The sequence below is a fragment of the Microtus ochrogaster genome (genome assembly GCF_000317375.1).
Source record: "Microtus ochrogaster isolate Prairie Vole_2 chromosome 14 unlocalized genomic scaffold, MicOch1.0 chr14_random_3, whole genome shotgun sequence".
NCBI lineage: Eukaryota > Metazoa > Chordata > Mammalia > Rodentia > Cricetidae > Microtus > Microtus ochrogaster.
The window spans coordinates 983,253-999,249 of NW_004949098.1; the positions used below are offsets into that span (position 1 = coordinate 983,253).

General features: G+C 49.8%; 1 protein-coding gene across 1 annotated transcript in view; it reads left to right on the forward strand.

Moving 5' to 3' along the window:
* The first annotated feature begins 1,075 nt into the window (after positions 1 to 1,075).
* Positions 1,076 to 15,997, forward strand: part of Hk2 (hexokinase 2) — a 52,856-nt gene continuing 37,934 nt past the window's right edge. Inside the window, exon 1 of the mRNA XM_005364697.3 lies at positions 1,076 to 1,568. Coding sequence (XP_005364754.1) covers positions 1,506 to 1,568 — 63 coding nt within the window. The 5' untranslated portion in view covers positions 1,076 to 1,505. The remainder of the gene's footprint in view (positions 1,569 to 15,997) is intronic.

Consider the following 15,997-nt stretch of genomic DNA (forward strand, 5'->3'; position numbering starts at 1 on the left):
CTTAGGTTTAGCACAAGCCACTGGAGGTGGAGAGAGAGCTTGGGAAGTGAGGCTAGCTGGAACTCGAGTTTCCCATCCCAGACTTGCCATTCTCCACCAGCACCAGCCTCAGGTCACCTGAGGTGCTATTTCAATATTGCTGGCTTCTACTCATATGCAAACTTGGAGTCTGGGTTTAGGCATGAGGCGGAGGCTTGGGTTCTTCTTGGCGTTTATAAAACATTCCACACTACCGGAGTCTAGGATCAAGCAGCTACAAACTCACCATCTACTCACTTTCCCCTCCCACTTTTCTGTCCCAGCTACTGACAAGGTTTCTCCCCCGCCGTTTGCTTTCCTGGTTTCCAGAAAGGCTGGACAATACAATGGGGAAGAGAATTCCGTTTCAGAGTGGTACGGGTTCCTGTCTTCATCTACCACTTGTTAGCGATGTGACCTTGGGCAAATCTCATTAACAGCACAGCGCCCGGTTCCCTAATCTGTAAAACGGAGTTAGTAAAACCCTTACGCTATTGGTATGACGGTTAAGAGGGGCTGACTTTTGTGAGGACTGGCTTACTTCGCTTCAGGCATGCAGGGATCCGCTGAGTGAGCCAAAATCAAGATGAAAATTAAGATGCTTCATACTTGTGACAGAGCAGTGGCAGCCCCTCACATGATCCGCAGATACCAGACTGTGTCCCTGTCCGCCCAGGGCGTGTGTTGGTGTTAATCACTTGTCTTTCCAGTCGCTCAACATCTCTTGGGTCCGCGATCACGCGCCCCCCACCCGAAGCCATGCCTGACGCGGCGGTGGCTCATGCGCCCTGGAGTCCCCGGCCCTTGCCACGGAACACACGTCCCAACCCCGGCGCAGGGCTCCGCCCCTAGCCTCCGGCGCGCCTCTCTGGACGCCTGCTCGGGTGTCTGAGCGGCCGCACCCGCGGGCTCTGGGCACTGATTGGCTATGAATCGCGGGCAGCAGCAGAAGAGCGCACACACCCTCTTCTCACAGCCAATGAACGCGTGCACGTCCCTGTCCGGAGCGGCCTAAAGAGCCGGCAGCCCCTCAATAAGCCACATTGTTGCAGCAAACTCCAGTGCTGGAGTCCCAGGACACCACAGGCTACTCCGCGTTACTCAGCTGAAGGGATCCAAGGGCGGGAGCATCACGCCAGTAACCCTGAGAAGCTCGATCGTCGGAGTGGAGCAGCACTGTCATTCCTCCCAAGTTAAGCCTTAGTGACCCTGTGACTGAAGTTAGTGACTGGACTCTGGGCAGCAATTCCTTCTCCAAGAGCGAGAATTTAGGCACTTTCCATAGTTGTGACTAAACGAAAAAAAGAAACTTGTTTCTCGAGACTCGAGGCTCCCAGCTGGTGAGCCACCGTGGTGAACCTTCTTTGTGTGACTCCTGGAGTCCTCGATCCCAACCGAACACCCGTGCCTGCGTACAAAGCATTGCGCTTCCCCGCTAGCGCTCGAGTCTCGGTTTCTCTACTCGGGCCCCGTCTGGTCTCAGCAAGATGATCGCCTCGCATATGATAGCCTGCTTATTCACCGAGCTCAATCAAAACCAAGTGCAGAAGGTAAGTCACCACGAGCGGGGGAGGCTGGCTCGCTTTGGACCAAGTTGCGTGCTCTCCGGGAATCTGGAGTGCGTAGGGATCTGCTTCCTCCTCCTTCGGGGCTGGGGACGTGGAACCAGTCTGGGTAGCTGGGAAAGTCCTAGGCACGAGAAACCACGTCTGCTAGGCACCATCTGGGCCAGGGCGCGCACCACCGAGATGCCCACCTCCCCGCGAAACGCGCGCGCTCTCCCCACACTTAGATCCCTGGTTTCTTGAGGGGCGGGTCGCCCTGCACGTAGTCAGAGTCTGCTGCGCCCACGTGGGAGGAGCCCCCCTTCTGCAGCCCGAGTTCCGGCAAGAGCACGTGGGGAAGAATCCAATGTAGGGGAGGAGGCGCGGTGGCAGTGTGTAGCAGCCGGGGCCCGGCCCTCTGGCTCTTAAGGACGCGTTGGAGAGGCTATCGGTTCCTCGTGGCGCCCCTTGGAGGTGGATTGGAAAAAAAAAATAAAAGAAGCCACCCAGGAAGGAGCGGGAAAGGGCGCAGAAAGAGTGGCCCGCCGCGCCCCCTCCCCGGAACTGAACTGCCCGGAACTGAGGCTCGAAAGGGGCGCCCCCTCACAGCAGATCTTCCTGGGGACCGCCCCGCCTTTAGTCCCCGCGTCCGGCCTCTGAGTTGGCGGATTTTGGATAGTACTTTCTGGTTTGTTACTAAAAGTTACACGAAGTGGACTCACCTTCCCACTCCAGGATTTCCTGAGTTCTTTTGTATTTTTTGGCCTCTGAAAGCGAACCTTTTAGCGCTCAGACCCTCCTGTGCCCACCTCACTCTCCGCAGCCCAGGCGAATCCGACCTCTCTGTTGTGCGGCGGGTCATTTACATAAGAAAGAGCCTCGGGCCCTGCCTGGAGCCTCACTCTCTGCCTCGGGGTAGGGAGGTGGGGGTGGACGAGAGCCAAGCTCGGAGAGCTCTAACTACCGGGAGAATTGAGTTTCTGAAATGCCCAGGATTACGGGGATTGGTTCCTGTCCTGGGCCCTAGTCCAAGATTTGAGGCAGGGAATGGTCTAGTATTGGGGCGGAGGGGGGGTGCTGTCCAGTGGGTTGTGTTAAAGCTATGAGCCGTTGCTCAGTTACACACTTGAAATTTCAGTGTCTCTTGGGAACAGATTTTAGGGAAGTGCCTTCCCCACGTCCTAGGACTCACCCCCTCCCCCCGCCAGTGGTCCTGAGTGCGTTGGACGGGATGGTAGATTGCTCTTGATGTGTCCAGGGCCCTGTCAGATGAACCTCACACCTGATTTAGTTGAGATTTTTCTCTGTTGGTTCGTTCTCTCTAATCCCTTGGGATGAGTGGGGTCTTTGATTCTGCTGATTCCTCTGGTCTTTTTTGTTCAAGATACGACAATCTCTTGGCAGTTCCTAAAACATAAAGTGGAGGGAGGCCCCTTAATCGTAGGGAGAGTGAATTTCCCTCCTGGACACCTGAATTCTTTGAACTTTCTCTCGGTTGTGGGACTGTGAACGTATAACAGACACCCTAAGAGGCGTGCCACGGAGTAATCTGTTCCCAGGAGTGGAAAGAGGATTGACTAGGGTGTCTGGAAGTGTGGTTTATTCACAACAGGACCCTGAGCCCCTTGGGAGGCTTATTGCTTCCTACCAGTTGCAGGTGACTCTGCCCGGCTGGCTTTATGATGACTTGTCTGGGCCCTGGCTTTTTATGTTCCTAACCCCAGGACACTTGGATGTATTTCCTCTAAGTTACCAATAGGGGCAGAATCAAAACAGGCCTGTAACTTAAACCAGGTGTGCCATGGGATTTAGCCTCCCAGTTTAGACTCTGATCTGGCTTAGGTGTGCAAAGCTGTTCAATCCCCTACAGTTTGAGAAAAGGCGCTGAGTATCTTGAGTGTCTCTGCGCTGAGGAGGAATTAGGAAAGATGAAACTCCGGTTTAATTTTGGAGTCTTTGAGAAGTGCTTGATTTAGATTTTTAGGTTTTTTTTGGGGGGGGGGAGGAGGGTGGCACAGGATCTCTCTACAGAGTCCTGGCTGTCCTGTGTAGACCAGACTGGCTTTGAACTTACAGAGATCTGCCTGCCTCTGCCTTCCAAAAGCTGCGATTAAAGGCGTGCACCGCCACTCCACACCTTGACCTTCCTTCCTTTTATTTTTATGTTTTTGAGACAGGTTTTTACCATCCCTGGAGGCCTGGCACTTACCTGTAGACCAGGCTAGCATCTTACAGAGATTGCCTACCTCTGCCTCTGGATTAAGGGCCTTGGCCACCATGCCTGGCTTTTGATTTGCACTTCTCTGGGACCCCCTCAGAGATCTCATTCTAGTCTCAGGGTCTGAGAGAGGTGGCTCACTGGCTACAGCCCCTCAAATGTCCTAGTGAACGAGTGCAGAGTCTCTGCTCACCGTTGCTAACTGAAAGTGGAATTCCACACGGAACATCTGCCGTGAACAGAGCTGTTCTAGGCCTCTGACACCGGCTGTTAGCTCACGGAGAGTCAAATAACTTTTGGAGATAAGCATGGTTAGTTTGAGTGTTTCTTATTTTATTGGCGAGGAGCTGAGGTCAAGATAAAGTTGTTCAAGATCACTTTAGAACACCAGGGTGGTTTCTGCTCTTTTTCGTAGGAACATCTTGTTCTTGACCACACACTTGCCTGCTATGGGAACAGTAGACTGGAGCGTTCACTTGTGGTGCTGAGAACACTTTGAACCAGCGGGGTGGGGTTGGGGCACTGGTATAGCCAACTCCTGGGTTAGTTTAAGCAACGACATTGGTGCCTACTGGGTCTTCCTAGGCTCTGGATTCCTTTTTACCTTCTGACAGCTACAACCCTGTCAGTTGGTCTGCGGGTTTCTTCCAGATTCTAGTCTTGGAGCTAGACTGGCGTATTTCAGGAGGAGCCTTCTCCAGCCCTACCGGCCACCCCTCATCCCAATTTCACTTCCCAAAGTTGTAAGCCACCCGCTCTCACTACTAGGTCTTTCTGCCCTTGCGCTCTCGGGGCCCTGATCACGAATGAAGTCCGGCTTTTCTCTCTGTACCTCTCCTGTCTGCATGCATGCCTCCTCTCTCCTGCTGTCTCTGTCTTCCACACGCTCCGTGCCTACATCACCGCACCTGGTGGTGTTGGTTTAACTACACCCTCCAGTAAGGCTGATGGGTTTCAGTTGGAATCCTTCCTCAGGCAGGGAGAATCTGGGCTGCTCCAGTTGATCATCATGGTTTCTGATCATGGATGGAGTGCTTAGAGTTAGTGTGGGAATGGGGGAAGGGCACTGGTGGAGGAGTCTGTGAGGGGCACCGGGGTGTGTGAACCTTTGAGGAAGGGCGGCTCTTGGCTATTCCTTCACCTGAGGCTGCTGGGTGGGAGCGGAGACAGGGAGTGATTGTGTTTCCTGTGTCAAGGCCTTGTGTCCTGTCTATGGAGAAACAGAAGGTTAGTTTCTTAGGGGGTGAGAAGCAGAGTTAATTTAGCCATGGTCAAACTGTCTCACTACCCAGAAAGGTGACATTTAACTCCACTCCTATAATAAATAGGCTCATACATCCTCCTTGTCTGAGGAAGGGTGGACCTCAGCTCTAGACAGGAGACCGTAGGAAGATTACCTCCATCCCCCACGGAAGCAAGGGTCTTATGTAGCCCAGGCTAGCCCTGTAAGGGAGGATTGCCTCAGACTCCTCAGCTTCCTGTTCCTACCTCCTTCCTACCTCCCAAGGGCAGGAATGAACAGATAACATGATTTTTAGAACTGAACTTTTCTTTTTGAGGAGTCGACAACTCATTCAGCTGTTTTCTGGGGAAAAACAGAACAACACAGACCAGAGTTTTAAAAAGTCATAGCTAGAGTAAGCTCTGCTACCCAAAACAAGACACCAAAGCCAAGACCCTACCCCCACCCCAGGGCTTCTGAAGACCTGCTCTTGATAAGAGGGTCCATCCCTTTATCCTGGAGTTCTAAAGTCAGCCAGTTTGGTTTGGTTTTGGACACTGGGTAGTCAGCCACTGCCATTTCAAAGCATTGGGAATGGGGCATGGCAAGTCACCCCATATTTTATTGGCTGTGCTGGTCCCAGCAGGGCTTGCTTGGGTTGGTGGTGGTATTGTCTTAGCGGCTTTCCAGCTGGGGTCCTCAGACATTTGGAGGTAGAAAATTTTCTGTATGAGGGGCTATCCCCTTCTATCATTGAATTTTATTTCCTTTTTGCTTTTTGAGACAAATCGCTCAGGCTGACTTCCAACTCTCTAGGCCGTAGAGGATGACCTTGAAATTTGATTCTGCTGCTACGCTCCTGCCACTATCTTTGTTTTAGTGTGTTAGAATCAACCTCAGGGCTTCATGCAGAATAAGAAAGCACTCTACAGACTGAATTACATGCTCAATTCCTCTCTCTCTCTTCTCTCTCTGACAGGGTCTCACTGTATGTATTCCTGGCTTGCCTAAAACTGCTATGTAGGCCAGGCTGGTCAGGAACTCACAAGAAGATCCAATTCTCTCTGCCTCCTGGGTGCTAGGGTTAAAGGTGTACACCCCCAGACCCAGCTTCCTTCCTTCCTTGACAGCTGCAACCTGAGCTGATCTAGATCTTAGTGATGTTCCTATCTTGACTTCTCAAATGCTGGGATTGCTGGTATTGAGCCTTCGTGCCCTGCTAGCCCCCACCTTCAATAGTGTGTCACGTGGGAATCTGAGGAAGTTGTGGGACCACGGCCTTAAACAAGCCCCACCCATCACTGAAGGGCAGGCGCACAGGGCTGGGCCAACCAGAAAGCTGTGGGCTGTGCCCTGGTTCCAGGAAGCCCCTGGGGAAGAATCACGGTCTCCTCCTCCGGGAGAATCTCCTTCTGGCCCTGTGGGAGTTTCTTGTTAGCTTTCCACACGTCTGAGCTGGGGCAAAAGGCTGGTGACTCCTGAAAGCAGCAGGTTCTTGGTTACAGGATGGAGTCGGCTTGTGGGATTGAGTCCCGGTTATCCACCCAACAAGCATCGGTAGTTTGTGGGCCAATTAGGAAACTTTCTAAGTTGCATTCTTTCTGGTTCCCTGGGGGAAGTGGCACCTCTACTCAGACTTTAGGTGTCTGTTGGTGCACCCCACGTTGAAGCATGTGCTCTTTGGGGAACCCTGCACCCACCCACCTTCCAGTAACTCTTTTTCAGGAGCGAAAGGGCAGAGGGTGCCCAGGGCGATTAGTAAGCCTGCACCTCTGGGGACTGGCACAGACTTCCTGTCATCTGCTCCAGACGCTGGCTCCCCTGGGGAAAGTCCTGGAGCTGACCTGTGCTGAAGTCATAGCACCCGACCAGAGGAGGTGTGGCTGCCTTGGGTTCGTGGAGCTTCTTCCCCTAGGGCCTGAAGGTGACAGTTATACCCTCATTCTTTTGGTACATTAGATGGGGCCTTCTTGAGCCACACTGTAATAGTCTCTGTCGGGAACCCACTGTCTTCACCCTGACATTCCTTTATTACTTTCTGAGGTGCCAAGGGTTAAACTCAGGGCCTAGACAGGTTCTCTGTCCCTGAACTATATCCTGTCCTCTGCCTTCTTTGTGTGTGTGGCAGGGGAGAACATCAGGATCTCATATTGTAGTCCAGGCTGGACTGAAACTCACTATGTAGTCCAGGTTAGTCCCAAACTCATGAGGAGTTTTCAGACCTTGGAGTGATGGGTGTGACCCACCCCACTCTGCCCCTTGTATATCTTGAATAGGTTTTGTATTCTTTAGTTAGGACCTGGGAGTCTTGGTTGGGGGAGTAGAGACTCATTTCATGGTGGTCATGAGTGCTTAGTGCTTCTGTCTCTAGATGTTGAGATTCCTTCTCTAGGGCGGCTTCGTGAAGCCTTATCTCAGTTAGAGCCTGTCCCAGAAGTCCTTGAAGTAAGGGGACCATTCCATCCAGCAACCTTCTCTCATCGTCCCTGCCTAGGTGCTAGTGTCCCTGTCCCTGAGGTGTGGGCGCATTCCACATTGTGAAAAGCCCTTGCACCCGACTTTCCCTTTGACCTCTCTAATGCCTGATAAAGGAAGGGATGAGGACAGATCCAACATCTGGGGTTCAGCGAGGGCATTTGCCCCTAATTTCCTTTCCCAGTTGAGGGGCTCTTTGTTCCTACTTACTATGTTTTTCCTGTTAGTGCTTTTCCTGAAGACTTCTAGACTCATCTGTTCCTCTGAGCTGTAAAGGTCTTTATTGGAGAGAGGGTTGAGACAGGGTCTCACACCATAGTCCGGCTGGCCCGGAACTCAGTGTGTTATCAGGCTCCATTAAACTTGCAACATCCTCCTGCCCCAGCTTCCCTCCGCATACCTGGGCTATTGTTTGTGTCAGCTACCTGTGCTGGACCTCCTATAAAGATCTTAAAGATAAACATTCCTTGTGCTTAGGAGCTGGTATCTCAGACCACCCTCTGCTGTATTGCAGAGAAGGCTCTGTTATGCCTTTCAGATAAGGACACCAGGTCAGCCTTTTGCCCAAGGGCGAGACAGAATTCAAACGTGGGCAGGCCGCCTCACTCTGGAGCCCATGCACTTCACCACCCCCAACACAAAGCAGCCTGGGACAACTGGAGAAGGTTGGCTGTTTTATTGGGTTATGAGTCAGGTGTCAGTTGGAAAGGGACCTTAGGGATGATGTCATCCAAGCCCTTTTACGGTAAAGAAACCAGCTGCGGTGTACAAGGGGACTGGTCCAATATCTCCCACAAGTCCCAAATCTGGAACTAAGTTTCCGGCTCACTGTCCTGGTCCTGTTTCCTTCAGTGTCATCTTTGGGCGTGGGTTCCTCTAGAGCAAAGTCTGATTGACTTTGTGGGCTGTCTGTCACTGTGGGACTGTATAACGCACTGCCCAACTGGGCCACCTTACCGTGGATAGCCTTGCCCTTTCCACAGGTGGCAGCCAAGGTGGCCCTGGCCTGTGAGCATATAGGTGTGGTCTTGGGTTGGGGGAGGAGTTCTGGGCTGTACGGAGCAGAGAGACAGACCCTGAGAGATCTGACTCAGCAGGAGACAGTGGCTATAGAAAGAATGAGAGAAGATGCCTCTGTGGGTCAGGAAGCTGCAAGGCAGGTTGTGTGGTCCCTGGCCTGGGGCTGTCTAGAGAAGGCGAAGGGCCCTAGGGAGCCAAGCATAGCAGGCAGGACAGGCAGATGACCATGGAGGAAATGGTGTCAGCATCCCACAGTGAGAGTAGTGGCCTGAAGAGTAGGGTCAGGCATGAGTACCTGTCAGTCTGGAGTAACTAGCTCTTCGTATTTCTGTTGTTGTCATAGCCCCATGTTGGTAACCATAACCCAGTACTAACTCAACTTGAATACTGAGAATTGCTGGCATCACAAATATGCTTGTAGTGTTCTGGGAGCAGTGAGAATGGGAGGGACATGTCTAGTCAGCCTGGAACCAAGATGTCTGTCTGCACATCCATGGTCATTGCAGTAGCCACTCATGATAGTCAACTTATTGACTATCAATAGATGTCCATCAATAGATGGATTGGCTAAAGAAAATGTGGTGTATACACATGAAATCTTATTCTGCAATGAAGAATAGTGAAATTATGTTCATGCAGGGAAATGGATGGAGCTGGAGATCATTTGATTGGAATATACCAGACTCAGGAAGATAAATTTCATATTCTCTCATATGCATATTCTCTCTATTAAAAGAAAAATGAGACTGGACTGCCGTGGTGCACACCTTTAATCTCAGTACTCGGGAGGTAGAAGCCGTTGGATCTCTGAGTTCAAGGCCAGCCTGGTCTACAGAGAGTTACAGGACAGCCAGGGCTACACAGAGAAACCCTATCTTGAAAAACAAAACCAAAATAAAACAAAGTATAAGAAAGTATGAGGGGAACTATTTAGAAACACAAAGGGGACCAGAAGTGGGGTGGGCAGGAGATGGGATGGGGGTTAAATATGAACGAAGAACATGGTGTTTCTGTATGGAGATTATAATCATACGTCATTTCCTCCTTCGCTTTTTCTCCCTCCGACCCCTTTCGTATCTCCCCTAGCTCTTGTTTTTTTTTTTTTTTATTTTCGAGACAGGGTTTCTCCGTAGCTTTTTTTGGTTCCTGTCCTGGAACTAGCTCTTTTTTTTCTATTTATTTATTTATTAAAGATTTCTGTCCCTTCCCCGCCACCGCCTCCCATTTCCCTCCCCCTCCCCTGATCAAGTCCCCCTCCCTCGTCAGCCCAAAGAGCAATCAGGGTTCCCTGCCCTGTGGGAAGTCCAAGGAACTAGCTCTTGTAGACCAGGCTGGCCTCAAACTCACAGAGATCCGCCTGCCTCTGTCTCCCGAGTGCTGGGATTAAAGGCGTGCACCACCACCGCCTGGCTTCCCCTAGTTTTTTTTTCAAATTCATGACTTTTTCCTTGTTGTATATACTTGTATATATGCATGTGAATATATAGTGTGTATGAATGTGTGTGTATATAAACGTGTACGCATGTGTTTATATATAGTGTGTATGAATGTGGATGTGTGTATATAAACATGTACACATGTGTTTATAGCGTGCATGAATGTGGATGTGTATATATAAACATGTACGCATGTGTATGTATAGTGTGTATGAATGTGGATGTGTATATAAACATGTACACATGTGTTTATATGGTGTGTATGAATGTGTATGTGTGTATATAAACATGTACGCATGTGTATGTATAGTGTGTATGAATGTGTATATATAAACATGTACACATGTGTATATGTAGTGTGTATGAATGTGTATATATAAACATGTACACATGTGTATATGTAGCATGTATGAATGTGGATGTGTATATAAGCATGTACACATGTGTATGTTTTCGAGGCTGACCTCTTGGTACTGGATAACCATTCAGTGTGCTCTCCTCCAGGGAACATGGTTTCTCCCACTTGAAGCATTCCTTAATTTCTGTAGTTCTTCTAGGGTTGAGGCATCTTGAGATTTCTCCCTAACCCATCATTTTAAAAAATGTTTGAATATAGACTGATTAAAAAAATTTTGGGGGGGGGGCTGGAGAGATGGCTCAGAGGTTAAGAGAACTGGCTTCACTTCCAAAGGTCCTGAGTTCAATTCCCAGCAACCACATGGTGGCTCACAACCATCTGTAATGCAATATGCTGCCCTCTTCTGGCCTGTAGAGACATATACAGGCAGACCACTATATACTTAATAAATAAATAAATCTTAAAAAAAATTTTTTTTTTTGAGACACGGTTTCTCTGTGTAACAATCCTGACTATCTTGGAACTCATTTTGTAGACCAGTCTGCCTCCTCCCAAGTGCCAGGATTAAAAGTGTTCGCCACCACCCCACCACCGCCTAGCAAAAAAAAAAGAAAGAAAGAAAGAAAGAAAGAAAGAAAGAAAGAAAGAAAGAAAGAAAGAAATCTTTTTCAAAAAGAGAAGCACTAAGTAAGTGTGGCACCATCCGCCTTGAATTCCAGCACCTGGGATTGCCTGGGCTAAATTCTCAAAAACACAAGCAAAGCGAAAACAGAAAGTGGTTCTCAGCCTGTGTTTTATAATAGCAATCCTACAGTTGTCTGTCCTCACCTTTGCTTTGTATTTCCTGGCATCTTTGCCTCTTGCTGGCAGAGTCTGTTGTCTCCTTTACCCTGGTGTCTTTGGTGCCCAGCCCTGGCACACTCGATAGGTTTATGGGTAAATGGATCAAGCCAGGGTCCCACACACCTGGGACCTGTTGTTTGCTGCACCACTGCCTCCCTCTAGGATACAATAACTAAACTGGGAACTGGAGGGCCCAGGCTGGGTATCCCCACTGCCCACCTCTTGGCCGCTGGCATGTGCTGCCCCCTGGTCTGTCTCATTCCATGTGGCTGAGAGTGAGAACTGGCCGAACAGGAAGGCCTGTGATTCACCACGGTGCAGGAGGATCTTGGGGGAGTGGCCTGCATGCTTCCTCCTCTTCCACATCACCACACTGCCTCTGGCTCGTGAACACGCTGTGCGTCAGAGCTGGAGGCTCCCCAAGATGGCAGGGCCGCCCTCTCATTTGAAGAGAGCATTCAGCGGATCTGTTATTTTCCATCAGTTGGGGTCAGATAGCACGGGTTGTAGCTCATCTTTGTGTCTTCTTCCTTGGGTCACCCCTTCCTCCCTTAGGAGTTACCTGGGCTTCCCTTGACAACTTCAGAGCGTAAATTTGCTGTCCTCCGCTCAGCCTTGGCCTTGCCGGGAGGAGCCCGAGAGCATTATAATTAACAAGGACACGGAGAGCATCTGCTAGCTTTCCCAGGATGGACACACCTGTGCCCCAGGTAGGGGTGCCCAGTGAACCGACCACCTGACGTCGTGGGCCCTTGCCAGGGATTAGGTTTGTGGTCTGGGAAAGCTTCTCCAAGCCTTGGTTTCCTTGTCAAAGGCTGGTGGTAAAACATTGGCAAAGGAATAATGCAAAAAATATATATATACATATATGAAATTCTTTTGAAATTGTGCTGCAAGCCTGTGTCAGCACACGGTCCGTGGAAGGCAGCGTGTGGCCAGGTTTAAAGCAGAGTGTCCTCTCTCACCTGCCCTCTTGATCTCTCTGATCTGGGTGCTTCGACTGCACACACATAGTATGTAGGCTAGGGACAAGTTCTTGATATCTGCCTTTTGTTGCTCCTACTTTCTTATACAGGGTCTTTCTATGTAGCCCAGGCTGGCCCAATACGTGAACTCTCCCTGTCTTAAGCCCCCCAAGTACTGGGATTACAGACGTGAGCCATATAAAGAAATATCAGTGGTGTATACAGCTAGTGTATATATCAGGTACATATTTTAAATTTTAGTTATGTTTGTCTCTTTTGTGTGTGTGTGTGTATGCATTTGTGTGTGTGCTTGCACACACACTTGCAGAAGTCAGAGGACAACTTGCACCTGATGGGTTCCTGGGCTCATACCCTGGTCATTGGGCTTGGCAGCTCCTTTACCCACTAAGCCATCTCACCAGCCTGGTGTATTTTAAATTATTTTTGTACTACTGGGGATCAAATCCAGGACCTTGTGAATTACTGCGATTACAGGCCTGTGCCATCAGGTCCAGGCTTCCTAGCTTTCAGAATGGAAGTGTGATACACATAAGAGACTAAATAAGTGTGGGCTAACAGCGCCACCCATCCTGTATCACCAGTCACCCCCACTTTCTGGCGCCAGTTCTCCCTCTCTTCCCCCGAAGGGCTTCTCACTGTATCCTAGGCTCGCCTAAGCCAAGGATAGCTTTGAACTCTCCGGATCCTCCTGCCTTCACCTCTTAATTCGGGGATTGCAGGCATACATTCCTGAACCTGGAACCCTCACAACTTGGATTCGTGTAAATGGACTCCCTGGGTGGGTTGTTCCTACTGTGCCTGCTTCTCTCACTGGTCGTCTGGAGAGGCACATTTGTGTCTTCGTAGACGGTGGCAGGGGCATGTCCTCACGCTGTGTGATAGTTGCTCCGCAATCCAAACTGTCCTGTAGGAGGCCAGGCTGAGCCGAGGCCTGAGACAAAAACCTAAGTGTTGAGAAAGCCGAAGCTCAGCCGTTGGTTTTGGAGCAGGCTTTTGCTGGGTTGCCCAGACTGACCCTGAACTCACTTTCTCGTCAATCAGGCAGGCCTTGGACTTGAACCCAATAGTAAGATTGGCTAATGTTCCTCCAGGACCACTGGAGAAAACCTTCTGACTATTAATAAGGATACCCAAAGACTGGAGACAGGGGATCAGCTGTGTGTCCGGCTCCCTTCACGGCTTTGCTCTGCTGTGGTGAAGCCGGTGCGGTCACTTTTTTTACCCTGTTTCTGCCAGGAGGGTGTGTCTTACAGAAATAACTGATCATTTGGTCGTTCATTTATTATTTATGCTCCATCTGCTTCCTGAAACAACTTGGTGATTTAGGTCAGCTTCGGTCACAGGATTTCTTGACCAAGGCATTAACAGGAGCTGAACGCAGATCTTTGTTCTTCCTCACAGTGAAGACGAAAGGACAGGGCTCTTCTGGAATCAGGATTTTCATCTCATTGGCCGATAGCAGGAATTATGGTGACTCTGGCACCCAAATGTCCTGCCGTAAAATCCTGCAGGGCATTGACTGGCCAAGGGAGAACCAGCCAACAACGTGGCTACTTTAAAATGCTCAAGTGGTCTTTGTTTCTTCTCGAGATTTCTGTTTTGTTTTGACGAGACAAGGTCTTGCTATGTAGCCAAGGCTGACCTCAAATTTGTGATTTTCCTGGCTTAGCTTCCTTAGTGCTGGGATTATAGATTTGAGCCACCGTGCCTGCTATGTGCTTCTTCCCTCACTGGGCAGGGCTGGAGGGATGAGGAGGTTTTGAAGGACTGGATGATACCAGCTTCCCTTCTGGATGGGGTTTGCTTTTCTTTCTATCTTTCTTTTTCTTTTATTTGAGGCAGCTCTGGTCTGGAACTTGCTCTGTAGATCAGGCTGGTCTCGAACTAGAAACTCGCCTACCTTTGATAATCCATTGCTGGGATTAAAGCATGGACTACCACCGCCTGGCTGTGTTTGCTTTTCGTTATAGCTTGTCCTCTCTCCACCTCCAACTCTGGAGGAAGAGTCACCGTCAGACTGGTGCTGTGGGAGAAATGAAACTGACCCCAATTGCCCAATGAGGAAGTTCTAATCTCTTCAGCATCTCTGGGCTATCAGCTAGCAGAGCTCTCTAACGCCCTTGCCTTGGGTAGCCTGGCAGCCTTCTCTTCTCTGACCCCAGTCAGCTTTCTTTGCTCAGGTCTGCCTATGACTCCCCAGTCTGTTTTCCGCTTCTCATTCAGATAGAGACTTACAGGGAAGGCCTTCCTCTTTTTAAAATATGAGTTCTTGGGGTGGAATTCAGGTCCTTATGTTTTTAAGGCAACTTGCTAGCTGAGTTTTCCCTAGCCCCATTACCTGCTCTTTTTTTTTTTTTTTAAAGCAAATTCTCACTCTATAGCCTAGGCTGGCCTAGAATTTACTCTGTAGCTGGGGCTAGCTAGTTTGCTGCAATCTTCCTGTTTGAGTACTAGGCTCACGGGCTTGCTTCACTTGCCTGAAAGACTTGGCAGAGTAGAAGAAAATGACCGACTTAAGGCAACAAGACTCCAGGAACCTGGCCATGTCTGATCACATTGTTAACGCCGTGGAACCCTGTTCCAGGGAGGGGTGAGGCACAGACTCCTCAACCCCAGCGGTGCCTATTTGGTCAGCCTCGAACGAATGTTTAGAGTCTAGGCCATCCTCAACTGTTCAGTGTAGCCAAGGGTGACCTTGAACTCTTGTTTGTCCTCCCTACACCTCCCAAGATCAGGGGTCACAGGCCTGACCACCTGCACTTAGGGCTTAGTATTATGTTTATTCATTGATGTTTATTCATTTTGATTATGTCTTTTCCCATTCCTCAGATCCTCCCAGATCCTCTCCAACTCCCTACCTACCCAGCTTGTTCTCTCTCTACCCTTCCCCAGAAAATCAAAATCAAAACAAACACAAAATCAATAAGAAAAAATAAACAAACACACAACTGAAATACAACTCCCTCAACACAGAAGAGGCTCTGCAAGCGCCTCCTGTGATGCCCGATTGCAGCCCAGACGGGAAACCCTTATCCCGAGAGGCCATTTGGAGACCCTGCAGGCGTTATCCGAGACCCATTTAGCTGTGACTAAAGACTGGGGTGAAGGGGCTCTAACCTCTGGGGAACTGGGGGAAGTAGCTACACGTTTGAAAGCGTTCAGCCTGAAGTTGGGCAAATGCAGTGATCAAACACACACATTCACTCCACTTGCATGTTAGCTACCCTAGAGCTCCCTTTTCTAAGAGTACTTGTGTTTTTGGTTAGTGTCCCTCTGCTGTGTAAAAGTAAAAACTTGTCCCGCCCCCCAAAGAGATCTTCCCTGACTCCAGGCTTGTGTCCTCCTGGGGACAAACGAAAGGGTTCTGGAAACTGCTTTCACTTCTGGAGGTGGCCCTTGGCTGCCGTTCATCCAGGACAGTGCACCCACGGAGGGAGGAATGGGCATCCGTGGCATATTTAGGAAGCTATGGTGCTAGGATCTATAACACAGGTCTGGAGAAGTTCTTTCAAAGACAACAGTGATCAGGTCAGGAGGGGCCTTAGGTTAGTAGGCAGCCTGGAAATGTTTACCCTCTGCTAGTGGCCACGGTGCCATTATCATTTTCGCCTGCTACTGGAAAGTGATAAGATCTCCTGAGCAAAGGGTAAGAGGCCTCTAAGAAAGGGCAGCCTTTTAACTCATTCTTGGAGTTAAGAATGAGAACAATTAGCAATTAAAGCCCCAAAGGTGGGCTGGGGCTGGTTCAGTTGGTAAAGTACTTAGCTTAGGAGCAGGAGAATCTGAGCTCTGTCCCCCAAATTGCATGCCCCCCCCTCTCTCTCTGTGTCTCTGTCTCTGTCTCTCTCTCTCTGTCTCTCTCTCTCTCTCTCTCTCT